Below are 17,182 nucleotides of genomic sequence, written 5' to 3' on the forward strand. Positions count from 1 at the left end.
CTTGGAGAGCATGACTCTTCTATAGAAGAGCTAGTCGATGGCCTCCCAAGTCATGAAGGGGCTGTGACCCCAGTGCCTCCAATCCTTCCTTAGGAAGTACAGACCATAAGGAATGTCACCGTCCCTGTGCTGGAAGTCGTACTTCTTTTAATGCTACCAAAAGTCACATTACCTTTTCTATTAGCCATGCCACTGTGAACCACACTGCTTTTCTGTCAACCCAAGGTCCCCTCCCCTAGAAAAGGGTTTTAACAACACCTCTACATCCAAATGTGTTTGGTTGCTTTGGGGGCCCATATAGAGGGTCCTGGTAGGTATCTTAGCTCAACTTCTTATTAGGATGCCCAACCATGCTAGCCTTCTCACATCAGTTAGGATATGATTACACAGTCTTAAGAATTAATCACCTCCCCCTGCTTCCTATCACCCAGACCGCTGATGAGAAGGATGGGTAAGGCATAGCCCTGCGTCATCCTGTACCATCTCCCTTCAGACTGAGACGGAGCTATCCTTCAACCCGTTACTAAGCCTTCGCACCAAGATCACAGTCTCCATCTTAACCCCAAGGGTGTCAGGGAAGATCTCACCAATGTCTCACTAAATCCACATTTCCAAACAATCTACACATCTGTCCTTGAGGAAGAAGCCAAATAAAAGCAATTCATCCACACAACAGAACCCCATGGAAGAGTTTACAAATAGGATAAATTTATTTATTCCAAGATCTATGTTTTACCACCATGTACAGTATTGTACTTTCTATAGGCACAGACCCCCCCCCCACACACACACACACAATGGGAAACAACTCTATGTGTTCCACATAAATGCACAGAAAAAAGTCTGAGATGATACACAGCAAACTGATGTTACCTCACAGGTGACTGGGAGCAGACCAGGATTGGGGTGGTAAACAAGGAGATGAGGATCTAGATTTCAATTTTTGTGAAAATCCCTTCACCTATTACATGATTAAAATACAATTTTAAATCATCCAGGTATAAGACCCCTAAGGACGTCCATGACGATCGGTTTAATATTGGCTTCTAAAGGGAGAACAAGGCCAATTTAAAACAACTTGTGCTTAGTGAACACTGAGCATGGTTTCCTGACTGGATGCTGATAAACTCTTTCACAGCCTGTTTTAGAATCTTCCCTCCTTGCACTTTCGAAAATCTTGCTTCCCCAAATGTTCAAACACCAACTGAGGAGCTTTGGATGATGCAGGTCCATAATCTGTCTGCCCTGTGCAAAGTTCCTCTGGGCCTAGGTATCAGTTAGGAAGCGCAGTCAAAGTGAGCCCTGAGCGTGAACAAAGGCCACTTGGGCCACTGCAAAATGACCGGGGCTGCTGGCAAGGGCAGGGGGCAGGTGACCGTTTCAAGGTGTGTTTCAGCGGTTTATAAAGATCATGTCCCAGAAGCAGGATAACCTACAGGGACCGGCCAGAGATATCCAGACAGAAGAACCCCCGAGGGGAGCAGTGACGTGCTGCAACATACAAAAGCACGCAAAACCTCAAAGTCACGCTGGGAATTCGGGCGTGTCGTGTGAGGTATGCCTGGACACACAGAATGACATTCATGAACAGGTTCTAGACGTTTCTGATCAAACACATGTCTGAGGGGTGTCAGCCACTTCCACTGAGATGCTCAGAATCCATATCCCTCCAAGCCTCTCGGGAGCAGCCTGGCAGCAGCTGAGTAGCTGAGCACAGAAGCTTACTGATCACGTCCCTCACTCAGCAAACAAGGTGGGGCTTTTTGTCTGGGTAAGTCACTCCCCCAAAGTCTCAAGTCCTTGATAATGAAGGCTCCTGAGCAAGCAGAGTCCAGTGAGCTGTGGCGCTGTGGGGAAGGGGAGGGAACTTAACAGAGGAGCAGCTGGGCCAAACAGCCTGTCCCCAAGTCTCTGTGTCATCAATGAGGCGCTCACCTGTCTGAGTATGGCACTCCGAGTTTTACTTAACCCCCAGCCCCTGATTTTAGAGGATCAGAATTCCAGGTGAGCTAAGCCTTTACTTTAATCCCTCACAGAAGAGGAAGAGAAAGCTCTCCTTGCAGCACAGGGCACCTGGCCAGCCCTGCACAGGAGGGACTGGCTTTGGTTTGTTCTCATGATCAGTGTATCCTGCTGGGCCACAGCCCCCTCTCCGGGATCTAGAGAAACGTCGGAGGCTTAGGAAGATGTCTGGCTGATGTAAATAACTGTGTGGGGAATAAGGACAGGAGGGAGAGGAAGATGTTCCGCGTGGTGTAATGGGATGCCCTCCTGTTTACCTTCCATTGCTGGAGGCCTCAGCAAAAATTCACAAACTCCTGACATCAATATAAAAATTAAGGGTTAATCCGTAGGGTTCCCTTTAACTCTATGAAGCTGGGGAGACAAAGAGAAAGGGAGGAAGAAGGAAAGAGAAGGGAAATGCCAGAGCAGCTCCATGTAAAGTTTTCTAGAAATGATCTGATTGTCAAAACTGCTTTTTTTCTTTTTTTATGTTTAACGAAAGCCTTCCTGGTGGCAGTTTGAATATATCATCCCCCCACGGCAGAGAGGGCATGAGGAGTGAACAAGGAGATGTCTGCTAGCACACCTAGCCACCCTGTCACCCGCCCCTACAGGTCCCCTCCCATGGCTCTGGGGCCACCGCTCTGCAAGGTCTCCTGGCTTGGCCTCAGGGTGTGGCACTGCTCTGGATGACAGCCTTCCCTTGACCAGAAGAACCACTGAGTTCCCAGAATAGGGTAAAGCAGGGTCCTGGAGGGAAACAGGGGTCAGGGAGAATTGCTGAGAAATGCGTGAGGTGCTCCAGCCACCACGGGATTAACATCGTGTCACGGCATTTGCACAATCATCTTGCCACGTCTTCTGACTGTGGAGTGGAGCCAGAAGGTGGATGGATAACGGCCCTGCTATAAGGCTACAGATGTGCTCCTGTTTTTCGGAATTATCACAGGCAACAGACACAGCAAAACAAAGAGCCCTTGCGGCAGCAGAGGCGAAGCAGCACAGGATACGAGCCCCTCTGTTCCGCTGGGACTCAAGGCAATTACTGCCCCAGAGCAGAGGGACCTCCACCAAGGATGCCCGGACTCTGAGGTCAGGCCAACATCCCTGCCCTCCCCGGCTACACCGCCTACTTCGGTAGAGGCTCTGAAGGAGGGTCAGCCCCTCCTAGGAAAAAGCCTTTACCTTTTCTCAAGCAAACCTGCCTCTCTCAAAACTGCTACAGGGAGCCCCACACCAAAGGGCCTCACCAACCTCTTACCTTCATCCCAAAGGACTGCATTCGAGTGGCCACCTCTCTCCCAATTCTGCCCAGGCCAAGAATTCCCAGGATCTTCCCATTTAGCTCTGTTCCCATGAACTGCAACCAAACAAGCAAGAGGCAACGCGGCCAGAGTAAGCCCCGGGAGTGAGGCCTCGGGCGCCGAGCTGGGCGGGACGAGGCAGGACTGGCCGCTCACCTTCTTCCTTTCCCACTTGCCGTCCTTCATGGAAGCTGTCGCCTGGGGGATGTGCCTGCAAGGACAGACAGGTTCAGTGGGCCCACATGGGAGGTGATGTGAGGTCTGCACAGCCACCCTCTCTGTCAGTCAGTCATTCCCAGGGCGAACCAGGCTCAGGCTGGTCTAGAGCTCGGGTACAGAGACCCGGAGCGGAGCAGAGGAAAACCTGTCAGGCACACCTGATGTGGGAGCCCCAGGATTTCTGTTCCCAGCTGGGAGTCTGAGAGTCAGTCAACTGCTGAGTGACAAGCATGTAGAAAGCAAGCACCAGTCCTCCACGGTTCACAGGGATAACAAAATGGGGGTGTTGAGGGGCTCTGAGAACATCCAGTGCTCCAGAAGTTCACGGATTTTCATTTTCCTCTTTCATCCAAGCCCGCAACCTGCACTTTCCACCGTATCAGCAGACAGCTGGGTATTTCCCTTCCTCGAGAGTTCCTGAAACCCCAGCAGTCTCAGGCTGCACTGGAATGGGGGGAGGGGATGCTATAGTCCATACCACCCCTTCTCCAAACCACCCCCAGCCCAGCCTCTCTCCTCTGATTGGTTAACACGGCGGGGGGGGGTCTGAGTCTCCACGTGTTTCTGGAAGGGACAGAGGCAGTTAGGGCAGAGTCAGAGGTGAGAGGGGGTTAGGGCAGAGTCAGAGGTGAGAGGACAAGATTACGTCACGTGGGATGTGGTCACCCAGGCTTCTCTGGAAGAGAATCCGGGAGACAGGAAACAATGTTTAAAATGTTTAAGGAGTCCATGCTCTACTTTAGACACTCCATGAGACATGCTTGGAGATGCTTTAGCGCATGTAACGCTCACAACAACTGCATGGAGACAACTGGGGACTCAACATCTTGCAGGACATCACCCCATCGGAAGTAGTTGAATGGACTCAAAGAACATTCCCAGCAGTGAGCCTCCTCGGGATTTAAATGCGGTCTTTCCTGCAGGCCACAAAACTCAGAGTGGGGTTGTGTGTGTGTGTGTGTGTGTGTGTGTGTGCGGGCGTGCATGCCCGGGCGTGTGTAAGAGGGAGAGACTCCAACATAATGTCCCTGTAGGTCCATCGCGGATTTCTTATAAAAAAGCATTCTCTCATGTCTACACATCGCCAGGACGTGCTTCCATCTGCGAGTCCAGCTGACGGGGGATCTGTGCTCCTGGGATCTCGTGGGCAAACTCCCAAAGCCTCAGTAACAAGCCTCCTGGGGAAGAAGCTCCGTCACGGATGGTGGGCTGCTCTGGTCCATCATCCTCAGTAGAGGGTCCTCGTTTCAGGAATGTCGCAAGGACAATGACTTGCCTTGAGGAAGTGCCCCCTTCTCAGCAAGGCTAGCCCGCTCACCTGCCCCTGACCAAGTGAGACAGAGCCCACCCGGCTCCTCTCAGGTCTGGCTCACGTCCTGCTCTCGGCCCTCCTGGCCCCACGGTGCCATCTAAGAGAGCTGCATGTGGCACTGTGGGGCACGGGATGGCAGGCCGCTCAGGGATCCTCTCCAGGCTTTAGCACTTTGGGGTCCCCACCGGGCCAGTTTGGGGAGGACCATGATGTGGGGGAGGGGCATCCCAAGAACTGAATGGTAGCCATCCTGACTTAGAGAAAGAGAAGGTAAGGTGGGAGAGATGACTTCAAAACAGGTTGCATTCTCCTCTTTCTTTCTGTGTCATTGTTCTGCTCCTAGACCTCAGGAGCCCCTGCTGTGAGTTCAAAGTCCCCCACTGTGAGGCCCATGCAGGCCCCCTCTCCACCCACATTGCTCAATGCTCTCAACCTTCTGTCCAGAACTCCCACTCTGCTCTTGCTGCCCTGCTGGAAAAGCAGTCTGAGCAGACACACCAGAAGGTGTGGGAGACTCCATTCCTCCTCAATAGGGTGCTTGTTTCTTAGTTTTGATGCATCTTTGATGAGTGAGGTCATTGGGTGAGAGGTTGGAAATGGGCCGCTGTCTTGAAATCATTCCACTTTATCTACTCTCTTAAACAAAGCTGGTCCTGCAATAGGAGAAAAATGATTTCTGGCTCCCAAGCCTTCCCTTCCACCTCCAGTAAACCAATAAGAGAATTAAATAGATAGAAAGCTGACAGATCAGTCCCTAACTCAAAACCAAAACCAAAAGCAGCACTGAATTTAATAGCACAAGTGAAACCAGGGCATCGGGCTTCTCTGGGAGAAATACGTCCAGCCCAGATGTTGTGGGAGATCCAGACAGCCAGCTCCCGGACCCCCTCCTGGCTGGGTCCCTTCTGCTGTGCACGCTGCCCATGCTCTTTGCTTTCTCCAGTCTCCTCTCCTCTCTTCACTGGCCAGTGAGTAGCAGTGAAGACTTAAGAGCTCAGGTAGAAATCTTGAGGAGCATCAGAACAAAGGTCAGCTCCTCCAGACCCCGTCCCAGCAGGAGGGAGAACAGGTCTCCAGAGGGGAAAACAGTAATTTCTTGGCCCCAGAAGCTTCAGGCCTGAGTAGAGAGAGAAAGAGCCCTGGCTGCCTGGGTCCCCTGGTTTAAGCATCCCAGGCTGTGTGAAGGGACCTAGTGAACTCCCTGCCCTGTCCACCGGCCCCTCGCCCTCCCCACTGGCCACACAGGTGCCTGAATTGCCTACTCGACAGCAGGGCTCAATGCCATCATTTTCTACCCAATACAGTAAGGCTCATGTACACTCTGTGCCACAGCCGGTGGTTCTTAGGCTGTGCCCTCTACTCAAGAGCCCCACACCCCCAGAGTTCCTGCTGGAAGAGCAAGACACTTCCCCACTTGAGTCCCCTTGTGTTAAGAATCCACAGGTTGGCACAGGGATCCCAGAGCAGTTCTTACTCCAACCTATCACAATAAAGATCTGAAAGGTTAGTGACAGAGGTAAGCCCGGGGTCAGAACAGTCAGTGAGGGACACAGCCCAGTGGGGGGAATCCAGAGAGCGCTTCCTTGATGAGCTAATACTCGAGCTTAATCTTGAAGAACAAGAGTTATCTGGATAAAGATGATGGGGAAGACTTCAGTTGAAAGTTATGTATTGATAATTCAACATTGGTTCATTGATTGTGACCAATGCACCATACTAACGTATGATGTGAATAATACGGAAGACTGGGTATGACATATGTGGGACCTTCTATCTTTACGACTTTTCTTTATATCTAAAACTCCTAAAATCAAAAATTTGTTAAAAAATCCCTATGCCAAATTTCATCCCATACCAATGAAATCAGAATTTCTGGGGCGCAAGTCAGGCATTAGGAGTGTTTCAAGATCCAAGATGTTATCAATGTGCAGCAAAGTCTGGGACCTCTGGGGTATGAGGAGTCTCTGAGGCATGGAGGTTGCTACATTTTGGCATTAATTCACTCAATAATGTTCTGAACTAAATAAAAATGTTGCGTGTTGCCTCTGTTTTATAACCTGTGTGAAGTTGTATTTTTAATAACGAGTGTAATAAAGTACTAGAACGACTCGGAAAAGAAATGATGATGGAGAAGGATATTCCAGGGAGCAGAAACCATATTTGTGAGGCTTGGAGGTGCAAGAAGCCGGAGGATGGCGTGGACACAGGAAATGACCAAGGAGGAGAGGAAGATGGCACATAATCATTTTCTCGGTGAGCCTGCTCCCAGGTAAGGAGCAGCCATGCCGAACGCCCCCCCCTCCACTCATTTGTGAGAAGCTGTCTGACCTTTGTGTGCCAGGACCACTGTATTGAATGTCCCATAAAGACGGGTGGCCTCGAAAATTCTCGGCTGTCTGCACAGTGTCAGGCTGAAGCGTTTCTACCCTTCTTCAGGGCACGTTATTTGGGGAGTTGTAATCATGGACACAGAAGAGGCTGCCTCTGCTGAGAAGATGGACTTACCTGGCCAGGCACATGATCATCCCACAGGTGAGCTCTGCAGCACTCAGGCTGTTCCCATTGGGGGTGCTAAAGATGGAAGAGGAGAGGGGATGTCAGTGCGTCCAGAGCCCATCTTCCCACTCCTGTCCCAAGAGAAGGCCGTGAGTGAAGTGTGCTCAGGCTCCTGCCCCCTCTGCTCACCTGCTCTTAAGTCCAACCCCCAACCCGCAGGCCTCCAACCTGGGCTCTCCGATGGACACCTGCCCTAAACCCATGGGAGGGAAACCCCCTTGCCCTGGCTGCATGTTTCACATGGAGGGACTTCAGGTAGAGCAACACACTTGGCCTCCTACCCAAACTCCCTTCTCCCAAGGCAGAGAAGTGTCTCATTCGATGGGGAGATATGTGGGTGGCTCAGCATTTCTCTTCCCTCTTGTTTCAGGATCTACCTGCCCACCGAAACCACAGATTCCCGCTACTCTATGCCATTGATCTTACTGAGGCTGTGCAGAAGATGCGTGAGCCAGCCCGTCACATCACGTCAGCCCACTGCCTACACACCTTCACCTAGTTGCCCAGCCCAGCCTCTATCAGTGACAAAGCTAGGATTTTTTTTTTATTATTTACTATAGTCACACAGAGAGAGAGAGAGAGAGAGAGGCAGAGACATAGGCAGAGGGAGAAGCAGGCTCCATGTACCGGGAGCCTGACGTGGGATTCGATCCCGGGTCTCCAGGATCGCGCCCTGAGCCAAAGGCAGGCGCCAAACCGCTGCGCCACCCAGGGATCCCCAAAGCTAGGATTTTTATCTTCACCTGTTTGACTTCTCCTATCTCTCAACAAGTTCCAAAGTGAGAACGCTTCCTCACACCTTAATGCACAGGGCCATGTTGACGAGGGCCATGCTGACTCTGCCCATTTCACAGAAAGGAGAATACAGCTGAAATCCATGAATCTATTTTTCTTTTTTCAAAGGCTCTCTCACTCTTTTTTTATTTTTTGGTTTTTGAACTGTTTATTAACACACATGTTTACCGTTTTTTTTTTCTTTTTATGGATCTTTTCATTTCTGGAAATGAAAGTTACAAGGAGGAAAAGGCAAGAGATCTTATCCCCCCCAAAAAAGTCAAGAGTAAAGGATTCTCAGAGTTTGTCTTTCTACCGAGCTTCCTGCCTAACCCTGCGAACAGGCTGTACTAGGATGTAGGAAGGGGTGCAGGGCTGAGGGCTCTGCCTCTGTGTCCAGGGGAAGAATGTAGGACGGGTTACCATTTAACATTTCTTCGGTTGGATGTTGACCTCAGTCAGATGACCGGTCAGTTCACCCATGCTCTGTAAGAGGAGAGAAGGGAGGGGAAATTTTTGGGGACGCTGAATTTCCTGAGAGAAGGGAGAAGGCTTGAGGACGAAGAAGTGGGCAACAATGACCTGGCCACATCATCTAAGGGCCAGCCGGGAGCCAGGAATGTGTGGCCCAGCCCTGGCATGCAGTCACAACCTCTGCTCTGAGTTTCTGCAAAAACAGCCCTCACCCTTCCCTTCTTGGCCCTGGAGTGTGAAAGAGAAACTGCGACCCTGGCTGCTGAAGGACGAGGGCAGTGAGGAAAGGAAAGGATGTAGAGCCGCTCAACTAGCAAAGGCTGTGCATCTGCACAGGGCAGAAAGCAAAGCAGAGCCTAGGAAAACCCTGCTCCAGACACAGCAGCGGAGGGGGGGTACCCCTGGAACAGGGGATGCAGATGGATTCACTAACAAACATTCTTCTAATTCCCCAACCAGGCTGCAGCGCAGATGTCTGTGGGGTGGGTTTGTCCAGTGATTTGAGATCACAAGGACAGCCTCCTCCTCAAACACCTGGGGAACCAGGACGCTGTGAGCGAGACCCGACTGTCTGGACTCCGCCTGGACCAGGCATCCTCGTGGGAGCCCTTCTTACTCTGACCCGGTCTTCACTAACCCAAGTGTCCCCCTCCCCACTCGTGGTGAGCCTCTACACCCACCCCCGGGGGCTTCGCGACTTACTTCATGACCAGAATGCCCTTCCTGGTTGCAGCCTCCAGGTCCACATTGTCCACGCCTGTGCCAGCCCTGCCCACCACCTGGAGCTTCTCTGCTGCGTTGATGACGTCAGCAGTCACCTTGGTGGCCGAGCGGACGATGAGGCCTTCACAGTCCTGGGGCAGAAGACACTCTTGTCCACAGCCGGTCTTCAAGACCGCCTTGCACCCATTCTGCCAGAGTGGGAGTCCCTGCATGCCGGCCGACTTCGGATGTATGTGCGCAGAGAAAAGAAGCAGACAGCATATGCATCCGAAAGGGTCTGCCATCAGGCAGGCCTGGGGTCAAATCCAAGCTGCATCCCCCATGAGCTAGGATTCTGAGGTTTGGCTGTCTTGAGTGTGTGAGGAGGAAGTGAGAAGTGATAGAGAGAGCAACGGACATGCGCTCTGGCCCTCCTCAGAGGCCATCACCTCCTCCACTGGGCCCCAAGAATCTGGCCTCCTCAAGCGTTTTCTCCAAGGCCACCAGCACCCTCCCCAAACCTTAGGAATCTGCCTCCCACAGGGGTGGCTGCAGGCTCTCCCGCAGTCCACCCACCTCGTGCTTGCAGGCCCCAGGACAAGCACAGAAACGGCACTACCAGACTTCCACAGGCACAGCCTTCGCCATGGAGGGATCTCCCTTAGGATTGTTACCCTGTGGTCTCTCCACACTTTTCCCACAAGGGTGGTGTCCCTCAGACCAGCTTTTTTGAAGCCAGGAAGTCTGAAGAGTCTCCAGTCAGACCAGTGCAGATGTTCATTCAGAGCTCACCTGACCCAGGTAGGGCATCTGCCTTTGGAGACTCCCCTTCAACAGACCCTGGTCCCACAACCTACATGGCCAGGGCCCACCAGCCTTCAAGGTCGCTTAACACCCTCCACTACCCCCACTTCATTCAATTGCATCACCGATCGAGATATTCAACCAGCACCTATTGATCGCATCTACTGGCGGCCTATGTCTGTGACCCCTCAAGACCCCTGCACTCCTGGGTACCATCCCCTACTCCAGTCAAAGGTCATCCCTCCAAGACTCCACTCCAAGATGCCTGCTCCTCTACTCTGTTACGCAAACTGGAGGCCTTTGCAAATCCTCCCCCTTCCACAGTGCAGTGTGCTGTGACTACAACTTTCTTTTCTCCAAGGCTCTGCAGTCCATTTTGGCAAATCTCAAAACTGCCCCCATTCTGCTGTCTATTGCTCTCTGCAGCTGCCTTACAGCTGGAAAAAGGCCACGGTTCTGCTGGATTTATGGCTGTTCTAAGCAAACTATGCTAACTCAGCAGTGGAAAGCCATTCACGTTTCTCAAGTTCAAACATGCCTCCTTTCCCAAGGAGGACAGGCTTGGCCTTGAGGGTAATTCTAGCATGGCTGGTGCCTCTGACATAAATCATAAGGAAAGTCCAATTCTCCAGGTCATTGCTGCTCAGCTAGAGAATGCAGGGAGGTGTCGGTTGGCACAATATGTGAGAACCTGATTTAGGAAATGTCTATTTAACTTTTGCAAATTAAATCCTACTGCAAAAGGCCAAGAACTTGCTAACTTTTTTTCAAATGTTTATTTATTTTTGAGAGAGAGAGAGAGAGAGAGTGCACTTAAGTGGGAGGAAAGGCATAGGGAGAGAGAATCCTCATGCTGACTCCCTGCTGAGCACAGAGGCTGACTGGGCCCTCAGTCCCAGAACCCTGAGATCAGGACCTGAGCCAAAATCAAGAGTCAGACCCTCAACTGAATGAGCCACCCAGGTGCACCGGAACTTACTTTCAAAAGATGGACTCTTGCATGGACAAGTTTCCCATTCTTTATCCTTTTTAAAATTCTGAGCCAAAAATAATAAATGTGCTCAGTAAGTTAAGTGCATTATTAGCATGTAGCTTATTGGCTATTTTTTTGCTATTCAATAAAACAAAGAAAAATGTATGTATCACATATAGCAAGGGTATTATTTCATGAAACTTTACTGTGTGTATTGTACACATATGTATGTATATACCGAGTTATGTTGTATAATGAATTTCTTCTCTTCTCGTGGGTCGTGGTCAGAGTTTAAAAACCACGGATACATGGTAAGATTTAAAGGTTCCTGCGTATTAGGTTTATGTAAGATGTCAGATCTGCTGACGGAAGAGGAGTCCCCGGTCTAAGAGTTTGTGAGTTCTGAACACGATGCTTTACTCTTCTAAGCCAGGGTTTTCTAAACTTTTTTGAATAAGACTTATGGTAAGAAATATATGGGGACACCTGGGTGACTCAGTCGTGGAGTGTCTGCCTTTCACTCAGGTCATGATCACAGGATCCTCGGATGGAGTTCTGCCCATGTCTTCTCCCTCTGCCTATGTCTCTGCCTCTCCCTGTGTCTCTCATGAATAAAGAAATAAAATCTTTTTTTTTTTAAGAAAGCACGAAACATACGTTTAGGTTGTGATTTTATACTCACAAACTACACAGACAGCACAACTGCCCATATAATTGAAACAAATTTCCCGACACACTACTGATTGCCTATCTGCCTTGCTCCCTGATATTTCTTATTCTGGTTTTTAAAATGCTAATCATGACCCATTAAACCTACTTCGCTCCCCAATACTGTACTGTGACCTGCGTGGAGTCTGAAAAGCACCATTCTCGGGGGTAATTGTACTTCCCGACCATGGAGTCAGTGAGAGCAAACTGTGCCTGCCCAGAATACCAAGGAGTGGGAAGAGAGGCCGGGCCTGGGCAGGCAACGAGCTCCAACTTCTGTCAATATGAAAGATTTAATGGGAGAGGGCAGGGGCCACCAACTCAGACACCTCCCCACCCAGAATAAGAAGACATAGTGTGGACACGAGGCCTCTCCAGGTTGAGCAACTGGTATTCTGACGTGAACGTTTTACAAAGACAGACAGGAAGGCTGGGGGTTCCCAAACTGCCCAACGAGGCCGCCAGCCAGTAGCCAACAAACACCCCTCTCCTGCCAGGAGATTTCAGTGCCTTTAATATATCCTCCAAATTGCCGCTCCAGATCCCAGCAATCCACGCAGCCAACTTCCCAACTTCTCGGAACCCCTCCACTAGAGGAGAGGCCTCCAGTTCCTCTCAATTCTGCCTTTAACACCCCCCCCCACACCCCCCCCCCCCCGTCCCTCTCTCAAAATCCTAGACATGAGGATTTCTAATTTCCACAAGAAAGCTGCAAAGCCCCAAGTGAGGCCACTCATCCCACCCTGTTGCTCTGGCGGAGGGAGGGTCAGAAGCTGGTCTAGAAGCCACTGCACTGCCTTCTGGCCATTGCCCTGAGCCAAGGCCACTGATAGCACCCATACAAAAGAGGAGGTGACAAGTGTGAGGTGCCTGCCTCCCATCCAGTCCTACCGTGTTCCAGGATCAGATCCCAAGCCCCTGTCCCCCACCCCATTCAGGCTAAGCACCCGTCTTGTTCCACTTTTGCAGAGGAGGTGAAGGGGGAGGCTAGGCTGCTGGGGGGTCTCACTTGGGGCTTTGTCTGTACTGTGTCATCTGGTCAACCCTGGAGCGCTGGCCAGGCCCCCTGACTGGTCCACAAGCCTCTTGAAGGCAGGGCCGGGTCAGCCGCTCCTCCAAGTACAGGACAGTACAGGGTTACTCTCTAAGTCACCAGATACAGCACCGGCGCGGGTGCGGTGGGGTGGGAGGAGGGCAGCCTCGTGGAGAAACACAGCGGCAGGTGCCAGGGCAGACAAGGGAGCGCAGTGGGTTTCCAGCACCGTGTGGTTCCAGCACAGCTAAAGCGACTGCAGCCGCCTCTGCGGTTTTTCAGTCAAGGGGCCCTCCAGGGAGAAAATGGAACAGGTGGATGCGCGCTGGGGCCGCGGGGTCGTGGGAGCTGGAAGGTGGGGTGCTGGGTGCAGGAGCAGAGCCAAGAGGTCACGCAAGAAACGTCCGAAGGCTGCACGAGGCAGCCAGCCCCACAGGCCCCTTACAAACACGCAGGGAAAGATCCGAAGTAGATTGCGCCAACTTTGAGCGCAACGAGCTGGCCCGAGAGGTTTGCTACGACGCAGAGACTCCCCGGGGGCTTGTGGGGTCGGGCTCATCCAGCTGGCCATTCCTGACCGCGGCCGAGGCCCCCGGGGAGGCGGGCAGCGGGAGGTAAGTGAGCCGGGATCCCGGGGGGGCGGGGGGGGCGGGGCGGCCGCAGGGGCGGTCCTAGGACCGGGGCGCCCCCGCCCGCCCCCTTCCCCCGAGAGCTCCCCGGAGGCCCAGGGGCGGGGAGAGCGCGCGGCGGTCTTGCATCAGACGAGAGGCGGGCGCGGGGCTTGCGGGCCTGGCCCGGTCGCCTGGCCTGCGCTGCAGCCCCTCCCGCTGCCACGGGCCAGGCTGGGGCTCCGCCGGCGCCCCCCACGGAAAGCTGGAGCCGCAGGCCGAGCCGGGACTAGTCGGAGGGTGGCGGTCCCCGGGCTCCCCGCGCCGAAGCCTCTGCGCTCCCCGTCCCCGCGGGCTGAGAGGCGGCGCCGCGCTGCCGGGGCCACTGCCGCCGAGGCGCTGGGGGCGGCGCGGGCATCCCGCGTGCAGCCCGCGGCCCGGTGGAGCCGCCCTTCCTCCCCCCCGACCCCCACGCGGGAGGCCCGGGACTGCCCGGGGCCGGGCAGGGGGCGCGGGGGGCGCGCTGGCCCCGCCGTTTCCGCAGGGGATGCCGCCGAGCTCGGCGGCTCTCGTCTCCCTCCCGCCCGCCTTACCCGCAGCTCGGCCATCAGCTCCTCTTTGCTCAGGTTCTGCTTCTCCACCACCTGCAGCCCTCCATCCTGCAGGATCTGCCGGCAGCAAGGGTCCAGGCTGTCACTGATGAGCACTTTCCGCAGATTTGCGAAGGCCATCGCGGGCGTCAGCCTCGGGGTAGGCCGCCGGCGGGGCAGGAGCACCTGGGGGAGAAGCCGTGGCTCAGGTAGGCGGGCTGCTGCCTCCGGGCGGGACCTCGGCCTCCCGCCCCGCGCTTCTCTCCCCTTTCTGCGCCTGCCGCCTCCAGCGTCCTTCTGATTGGACCGAAACACTCAAACTCTCGGTGACTCCGCCTCGTCCTCCCGCCAGAGCCGGTTCCCGCCCACTTTATTATTCTCCAGCGACGAAGTTCTCAGTCTCAGCCAAAGCCCTCCCTACACCTGGGGAGCCCGTAGAAGCCCACTCTGCGCGGGTGGCAGATCCGTATCTCAAAAGAAGTATCTGTTCTCGCCCTGAGAGCATTGCTACACGTTCCCTTCTTTCTTAAGAACATCTTCAAGAATTCCTCAACAAGAACTTTTTTTTTAATGCCATGCAGAATCTTTTCTTTTTTTTTTATAAATTTTTTTATTGGTGTTCAATTTGCCAACATATAGGTAACACCCAGTGCTCATCTCCTCAGTGCCCATCACCCATTCACACCCCCCCCCCCGCCCTCCTCCCCTCCCTAGTTGGTTTCCCTGAGGTAGGAGTCTTCCATGTTCTGTCTCCCTTTCTGATATTTCCTACCCATTTCTTCTCCCTTCCCTTCTATTCCCTTTCACTTTTATTTATATTCCCCAAATGAATGAGACCATATAATGTTTGTCCTTCTCCGATTGACTTATTTCACTCAGCATAATACCCTCCAGTTCTATCCACGTCGAAGCAAACGGTGGGTATTTGTCGTTTCTAATGGCTAATATTCCATTGTATACATAAACCACATCTCTTTTTAAAAATTTTTATTTATTTATGATAGTCACACACAGAGGGAGAGAGGCAGAGACATAGGCAGAGGGAGAAGCAGGCTCCATGCACCGGGAGCCCGACGAGGGATTCGATTCCGGGTCTCCAGGATCCCGCCCTGGGCCAAAGGCAGGCGCCAAACCGCTGCGCCACCCAGAGATCCCAAACCACATCTTCTTTATCCATTCATCTTTCGATGGACACCGAGCCTCCTTCCACAGTTTGGCTATTGTGGACATTGCTGCTAGAAACATCGGGGTGCAGGTGTCCCGGGGGTGCAGGTGTCCACTGCATCTGTATCTTTGGGGTAAATACCCAGCAGTGCAATTGCTGGGTCGTAGGGCAGGTCTATTTTTAACTCTTTGAGGAACCTCCACACAGTTTTCCAGAGTGGCTGCACCAGTTCACGTTCCCACCAACAGTGTAAGAGGGTTCCCTTTTCTCCACATCCTCTCCAACATTTGTGGTTTCCTGTCTTGTTACTTTTCCCTATTCCCACTGGTGTGAGGTGGTATCTCATTGTGGTTTTGATTTGTATTTCCCTGATGGCAAGTGATGCGGAGCATTTTCTCATGTGCATGTTGGCCATGTCTAGGTCTTCCTCTGTGAGATTTCTGTTCATGTCTTTTGCCCATTTCATGATTGGATTGTTTGTTTCTTTGGTGTTGAGTTTAATAAGTTCTTTATAGATCTTGGAAACTAGCCCTTTATCTGATACGTCATTGGCAAATATCTTCTCCCATTCTGTAGGTTGTCTTTTAGTTTTGTTGACTGTATCCTTTGCTGTGCAAAAGCTTCTTATCTTGATGAAGTCCCAATAGTTCATTTTTGCTTTTGTTTCTTTTGCCTTCGTCTCCTTACTTTTAACTACAATGTCTCAAAACCTCTTTCCACTCACCTTCTAAATTGTTCATACAGTTTTCGGAATTTGTACACCATTTACAGCCTACTCATGTGCTTCCTGTGATCCCATGAACCTCTTGCTAGAAGCCCATATTTACAAGGATTAGGAATGGTAACAAAGTGTAATATAGTCATAATGATAATATAATTATTTATTGATTAATTTAAAGTGTAACTCAGGAAATCATCACAATTCTATGATATAGGTGCCACTATTATTTGTGTTTTATGGTAAATCTGAGATAATATTCAGCCTACCTTTACAATTTAGAGAAGTGAAATGACTTGCCAAAAGTTACATGACAATAGGTTGTAAAGCTATGATTAAAGCATTACCTTTAGTCTCTAGTCAAACTTCTAATTTTGTTGTCCTTGCATTTTTCAAAATAAAATCAAAAGTCTTCCTTTCTCTAAATTAGTATACTCAACTTAGAAACAATAATACAGGGGCACCTGGGTGGCAAAGCTGGTTAAGTGTCTCATTCTTGAGTTTTGGCTTAGGTCATGATCTCAGGGTTGTGAGATCCAGCCTGTGTGGGCCTCTGCAGTCAATGTGGAATCTGCTTAAGATTCTCTCTCTCCAAAACAAAAAACAAAAAACAAAAAACAAAAAAAAAGATTCTCTCTCTCCCTCTATCTCTGCTCCCCTCTATGCTTGCTCTCTCTCTGTCTCTCAAATTAAAAAATTGTTAAAATGTAAAATGAAGGAACAGTGCAACAGGCTTTCATGTTATAGCTTTTTTTTTTTTTTTTTTTTTTTTTTTTAAGAAAACTCTACTCCAGTATGAGGCTTGAACTCATGACTCCGAAATCAAGAATCACATTCTCTGCCAACTGAGCAGCCAGCCCTGTGGGGTACTCTGATCAGAGAGGGGGGTTCATCAAATGTGGGACATCCCAATTGGGTGGGGACTGGTGGTGCCAGTGTTGAAAGAATTCAGCAAAGCAAAATAAAAGTGATAGAAGTTTATTGAATATACCATAAGGAAGCAATGGACAGGACAGCAAAGGAGAGACTGCAACCAGTTAATAGTGAGAGGACACAGTTATAGGGCAGATGGAGGGAGTATGGGGACATATGGAATTCCTCCCCAAAACTTTTTTTTGAGTAATCTTAGGAAGTATGCCTGATTGTAAAGGGTCAGTTAGGGTCTATGACCGTTTTGAGGTGGTTGCTTAATGAGCCCATTTGCATTCATCTTGTGGTTGCTGTGGGTTCTTCTGCCT

At 51.4% G+C, this 17,182-nt stretch overlaps 1 protein-coding gene and 1 long non-coding RNA gene across 5 annotated transcripts in view; one reads left to right on the plus strand and one right to left on the minus strand.

Annotated features, from left to right (window-relative positions):
• The window catches only part of LOC140601052 (D-3-phosphoglycerate dehydrogenase-like), a 27,392-nt gene extending 13,013 nt beyond the window's left edge, over nucleotides 1-14,379 (minus strand). For 2 of the 4 annotated variants that reach the window (XM_072769562.1, XM_072769560.1), the window contains exons 1-5: nucleotides 14,065-14,379; nucleotides 9,346-9,497; nucleotides 7,345-7,410; nucleotides 3,465-3,519; nucleotides 3,266-3,364 (exon numbers count right to left, since the gene is read on the minus strand). In XM_072769562.1, coding sequence (XP_072625663.1) covers nucleotides 3,266-3,364; nucleotides 3,465-3,519; nucleotides 7,345-7,410; nucleotides 9,346-9,497; nucleotides 14,065-14,202 — 510 coding nt within the window. In that variant the 5' untranslated portion in view covers nucleotides 14,203-14,379. Of the gene's footprint in view, nucleotides 1-3,265; nucleotides 3,365-3,464; nucleotides 3,520-7,344; nucleotides 7,411-9,345; nucleotides 9,759-14,064 lie in introns of those variants that run through there. The other 2 variants (XM_072769559.1, XM_072769561.1) reach the window with 2 other exon arrangements.
• Nucleotides 13,991-16,309, plus strand: LOC140601055 (uncharacterized). The gene is made up of 2 exons (XR_012004108.1): nucleotides 13,991-14,978; nucleotides 15,066-16,309. It is a non-coding gene; the product is annotated as an uncharacterized lncRNA (long non-coding RNA).
• Nucleotides 16,310-17,182: the final 873 nt, after the last annotated feature.

Source organism: Canis lupus, chromosome 12 (genome assembly GCF_048164855.1).
Source record: "Canis lupus baileyi chromosome 12, mCanLup2.hap1, whole genome shotgun sequence".
In the NCBI taxonomy this organism is placed as follows: domain Eukaryota; kingdom Metazoa; phylum Chordata; class Mammalia; order Carnivora; family Canidae; genus Canis; species Canis lupus.